The following is a 6,000-nucleotide window of genomic DNA, read 5'->3' on the forward strand; positions in this document are numbered from 1 at the left end:
TCTGACTCTTGCACAGTGTATCATGAGTTTATCAGCTTTTAATGCAACTTTTTTTTTTACAAGAAGGGTGTATAATGTGAGGAAAAAGGATCATAGCAGCTGATTTTTTGTCCTCTCTCTCTCTCTCTATTGCTGCATGTAGGAGACTACTGGATTGATCCAAATCAGGGCTGCACCGTTGATGCAATCAAGGTCTTCTGCAACATGGAGACAGGGGAGTCCTGCGTCCATTCCAAGCCTTCCACCATCCCTCGTAAGAACTGGTGGTCCAGCAAGAGCAAGGAGCACAAACACATCTGGTTCGGAGAGACAATGAATGGAGGATTCCACGTAAGTCCTACTTTCAATTTTCTGTGCAATCACACAAGCTAATATAGTCATTTTATTGTAATCATAGTTTGATTTTTGTTAGTTTTGTTTTCCTCAAAAATTAATCAGTGATTTCATTAACTGTAATTGTGATCATTTGGGTCTCACCCATGTGCAACCCAGCACATGATAAGTGAATATAGATTATAATGGTTGGATGGATTTAATTACTGTTTTGGGGTTTTTTTATGTGAAAATCCAGAAATATGGGTGCACATCTCATTTTAAAAAAAATGTCAACATGAACAGTGTAGCTTTTTTTCCTGTTATTGTGGGGACAATCAGCAGCTTGTATACTATTCTAATACAAGAAGCAAAATTATTATTATTACAAGAGGACTTTACTTTTTGTAAACTGTGGTCATCATTTTCTTCTTGCAGTAAGCTATACTATAACTTTTGGATGCGCATGAACATAAAATCTGGGTTAAAATCAGTTTTAAGTGTTCTGGTCCTTGCTGATGACTCCTAGTGGTTGTATCAAGACACTGTGTATGACAGTCACTATTCCCCCCACGAGAACGGTTCATTGATATTTGAAAAATTATTTTAACAATAACATAATCACATACAAATTCTACATGCAGAAAAATCTCAACATTTCGCTGTACAAAGTGGTTAAAGACAATAACAGTTAGCATTGGTTCTATAAGTTAATAACTGTGTGTCTCACTTCCTCCTTTGCTGTGGCCTCCTGCAGTTCAGCTACGGTGATGAAAGCCTGGCACCCAATACTGCTGCCATCCAGATGACTTTCCTGAGACTGCTGTCCACCGAGGCGTCTCAGAACCTCACCTACCACTGTAAAAACAGCGTGGCCTACATGGATGCCTCAACGGGCAACCTGAAGAAGGCCGTGCTGCTGCAGGGCTCCAACGATGTGGAGATCAGAGCCGAGGGCAACAGCCGCTTCACATACAGCGTGATGGAGGATGGTTGCACAGTAAGACTAGACAGATTCAACACACACGCACAGTACATGCTTTTTCATGTAAATATACAGTATATTATATACTAAAACAAAGGGAGGATTTTATTCACAAAATACTAAAGCTCATATACATTTTCTTGGCAAACATCAGGCACTCTCTCGCTCTCTTACTCTCTGGTGCTCACTCAGACTCACCAAACCAATCTCATACTCTGCTATTTTGGAGAAGTCACAGATCATTTAACAGCCGCTGTGTTTTTTTTCCCCACACAGAAACACACGGGACAGTGGGGCAAGACAGTGATTGAATACAGATCACAGAAGACCTCTCGTCTGCCCATTGTGGACCTTGCCCCCATGGATATCGGTGGATCGGACCAGGAGTTCGGAGTTGATGTTGGGCCAGTCTGCTTCTTGTAAAGAACGAGGGATAGCAAGAGAAAGAAGTGGGAAATTTGAAAAAAATCAATAAAAATGAAAGAGGAGCACACTTCGGATAAAAGAGGAGAGAAAGAGAGAAAAAGAAAAATCAAGACACTTTTATAAAATGGGACTTTTTTAAGTAAAAAGTGCTTTTCCAAGTCGAACTCCATAGGATATCTGCACTGAATGGCACCAGCAACTGTCATCTGTGATTCATCCAGCATCGCCTCCAGTCAACTTGCCCCCCCCCCCCCCCCCCCCCCCCCCCCCCCCCGACCCCATCCCACCCCCTAAGGACACCTGGCGTTCCCCAAAATCCCCACTTCACCTGGGTGAACAGCAGCCCCCTCCAGACCCCCCTTTCACCCCCTCATGAACAAGAAGGAGGAAGTACGAGGAGAGGACAGGAACATACCAGGGAACTAGAGGGAGAATAATGTGTTGGTGTTATTTATTTATTGTTTAGGTTTGGGTCCCAGGTGTGGTAGAACTGACTTTGTTGCTAAGTAATAAAAAGCCCATTTACACATAAAAAAAACCTTATCCACCAACTTTCCCTCTTACTTCCTCCTCTTTTCAAACCTGTACCATTTCCACTAAAGCATACGTATCTCTTTGAAACCAAAAATCTAGCTACATAGAAAGTGCAGGTGTTCCTATTTCTACCACCACAGTGTGTATCAAAAGTTACTGTGTATTATAATAAACTCAATGGTGCTATTGTTGTAAAACAGTCTGTATTTTTTAACAACCAGATACTCATATGTAGTGCCTTGTATATATGTATATATATGTATATGTGTGTATACATATATATACAGTTTCTCAGAGATTGCATTTCACCCCGGGATTTTGGATTTCAGGGTGATAAATGTCCCTGCCTTTTCCCCACCCTCCTGCTTCAACCCCCACACAGAAACAAACGTGCCCATGACTAATTTTTTTTACGCTTACAAGGCATGCCCAATTTGAGCAAATACTGAGTTTAATTTCCCTCTTAGTTGTCTCAATATTTGTTTTGATATTTTAAAGCTACCTCACACAAAAAAAACAATTTTACAAATCAAACTAAGGCCTTCGACCCCTGAATCTTTGTTTACAAACCCAGTATTTTAGAAAAATACAACCAATATGATGCGAAGTTTGGTCATGAAAGCCCAGTCTCTGCTGCCTACCCCCCCAGCAACCCCCCCATCCCATTTGCACCTTTACCCCTCACCCCCCAACCCCCCATCCCTCTCTACTTCCTCTCATCAGTCCCCTCACACAGAGCGTGCCCTCTGCCTTGGCGTACACACACTCACACAAACAGTTGAAGAGATTTAAGGTGTGTTTGATTTTGTCGCTCCAGTTTCTGCAGCCAGCGCAGAGGGTTCATTTGTGTGAGGTTGTGTATATTTTTTATTATTAATAATAGTATTATTATTAATAATAATAGCATTATTATATTATTATTATGATCATGACTTGTTTTGTTACGTTTTAATTAATGTAAATTGGAAATAAAAGACAAAACCAAGTAACAGGCTGAAGTTGCTTTTTATTTATATTCTGTTTTATTACATGTAAATTAAATGTCTGGGGCAAAGGTTTTTACTCTTCCCAGAGGAAATTCCTTTAAAAAAAAAAAAAAAAAAGTAAAGTCACACCCAAATATTTTGCTGTGCCCTGTTTCCACTGTGTGTTTTCTTTAGGGGGGAGAAACAGCTCAGATTTTAAGAAAAGGCAGTGGAGAGACAGATGAATGTGGGGGCCTTGACAATGAAAGAAAAAAACTGAAACAAGTTGAAGAAGGAGGTGGTGAAAGTCCATATCATGTACTTTAAAAAAATATATATATGTAAAATAGTTTTTCAATCGCATGGTAGAGTAGAAATAGGAAACACTGCCAACCATGACCAGCTCATTCTGTGAACTGATAATGTCTTCCTGTACTTCTATTCATCTTCTTGCCTTTTTTCAACCTACAGTAGCAATAAAAGGTAGAAGCATTTCTATGAACAAAGTAGAGCAATGTTTCTTTTATTTTTTTTATATTTGTCATTGTTGATGTTTTTTTTGTTGTTGTTTTTTTCCTGAAATCACTTTTTGATAGTTCATTTATTATTTAATGTAATGGTTTCCAATCTATGACTTTATCCTTGTTTGAGTAATTATTGGCATACAAACAGGAGAGAAAACAAATCACCGGGACAGAAATACATCACCAATAAAAAAAATACCTACAGAAAAAGACTAACACAGAGGACATGCTTGGTTCTTGTGTTTTGGGTTGTCAGCACCACGGTACCTTCACAAGCCAATAAGGCTAGAGAATGATGCATTTGGGTTATTAAATTCTGGCACATCAACATTTGTGACACGAAGGTAACATTTAGGAAATATTCTGAGCAAGTAAAGTTACACCAACAGTGCGTCACAAGTTCATTCATACTAAGTCACAGGACAATATCCAACTTTTTTTATTCCAGTCTTTTAACCTGTGGTCTACCAACCAAGTTTTACACGGAGCAGTTATCCTAACAATATGAACATCGCTCTACTCATAATTTCACTGATTCTAGCTCTACTTCACAGATTGTCTTCATCCTGAACAACACACACTGAACCATTCTTTCTCTGTATACTATAACAAAGCATGCATGCCACATATAGCACGGTACAGTACACAGAAAGTTTAGCTTCAGATCTTACATTATCGATCCAATTGTTAGGGTACAATACATCCATGAACACTTAGAGGATCACAACTGTACATTTTAATTAGTCACTTAAGGGATTCAAGACACAGTGTTTCCCAACCTTTCTGACCTGTGAGGCTACTTGTGACTCCCCCAAAATCAACTTAATGGCCTATTTTTGCTCATAAAAAGAGGGATTTTTTAAATCTCGTTTTAATAATATTCTTTAAAATGCTACAGACAGCTAATATTATCCTGTAATTTACAAGAAAAAAAACAATCATAATTTTAAAAAATGATCATAAATTTGTGTAGCAGAAATATGTTTTCAGAGTTCATATCCTGTCAATAATCTTGTGACCTGGGGGCCATAAATTGAATTTGCAACCCCTTGTGTGGAGGTCCCAACCCCAAGGTTGATAACCACTGTCCTAAACACACATTAAATGAAGTTGACTACTAACGGAGTGAGGCCTTTTATAGTTTCTATTTGTAACAGTGAAGGATGACATTAACCACACACTACAACCTCCCCTTAGGGAATAATGCTCCACAGGTATTGCCACAGTAAATATGATTACGATGAACCCATGAAATTAAAAATAGGCGACTGTTCATCCGGTCAGGTTTCATCGCGTTTATGTAGTACTCTGAGCTGGATATTCAGTGCACCTACAGTGCATGATGCTTGTCAGAAATGATAGCAATCCAAACGTCAAAATGTGCTAACAGAGAAAATGAGAAAAGTGTTTAGTTTACGTTCACAGTGGCTTGCAAAAAAAATCAATTATGATCCAGCCTATGTGGAAAATGGGAGGCGGAACAATTTGTACACAACAATCAGTGCAGAGAGGACTGAAAAAAGCAGGACTCAAGAGATTAATTAACGATAAACTAACAGAGCTTCTCTCAGGATAAATGGCTGCACTAATCTCATCCACAACCTTAACAATGAGCATCTTAATAGTCGATCCATTTCTAAATCTAGTTTGAATTTTCTCTGTACCCGTGGCAGCTGTACACAAAGCTGTCCAGATATTTTAGAGCTGATTGATGCAGCTTGAACACAAAATTGTTCACCTCCAGCTCTAATGGCTTCCTGAGAGTAAATTTAGATCAGCAGTTCTCCACTGGCCCCGAAACAACTGGCTTAGTTAGCAGATATCATCCGTGCAAAAGCAATGTTATCAAAGCAAAAATGTGCCTTAACAAAGCACAAAAAGGAACACACGCTTCAAACACATTCAAACACACACACACACTCACACACACACATACAAGTAATTATGTGAGGACACACTTTTGAGTTCGCACACACTCCTTTTTGATAAACACACTACACCTGATTAGTGCCTTTCAACTGTTCATTAAGGGTCAGTTGGTCAAAGACTCCTAATTAGAGCTTAATGAAAGATAAAAGACCACAGTAAGGGGCACGGTAGGAGGAGAAAATGAAAGCAGAGAGGTCTACAAAGGTCTCCACATTTCTTATTTCATCCCTTTATATTTCTGCCATTTTTTAGCTTTTACGTGTCCTTTCTTTTTTTTTTGTCCCAGATGATAGAATGGGTAAAAAATATTTACTCTTTGCTTTTC

General features: G+C 38.9%; 1 protein-coding gene across 1 annotated transcript in view; it reads left to right on the plus strand.

The window, feature by feature from the left end:
- Nucleotides 1–3,156, plus strand: part of col2a1b (collagen, type II, alpha 1b) — a 49,285-nt gene extending 46,129 nt beyond the window's left edge. The window contains exons 52-54 of the mRNA XM_062415619.1: nucleotides 143–330; nucleotides 1,070–1,312; nucleotides 1,574–3,156. Coding sequence (XP_062271603.1) covers nucleotides 143–330; nucleotides 1,070–1,312; nucleotides 1,574–1,720 — 578 coding nt within the window. The 3' untranslated portion in view covers nucleotides 1,721–3,156. The remainder of the gene's footprint in view (nucleotides 1–142; nucleotides 331–1,069; nucleotides 1,313–1,573) is intronic.
- Nucleotides 3,157–6,000: the final 2,844 nt, after the last annotated feature.

The sequence above is a fragment of the Scomber scombrus genome, chromosome 3 (assembly GCF_963691925.1).
Source record: "Scomber scombrus chromosome 3, fScoSco1.1, whole genome shotgun sequence".
NCBI classification, from domain to species: domain Eukaryota; kingdom Metazoa; phylum Chordata; class Actinopteri; order Scombriformes; family Scombridae; genus Scomber; species Scomber scombrus.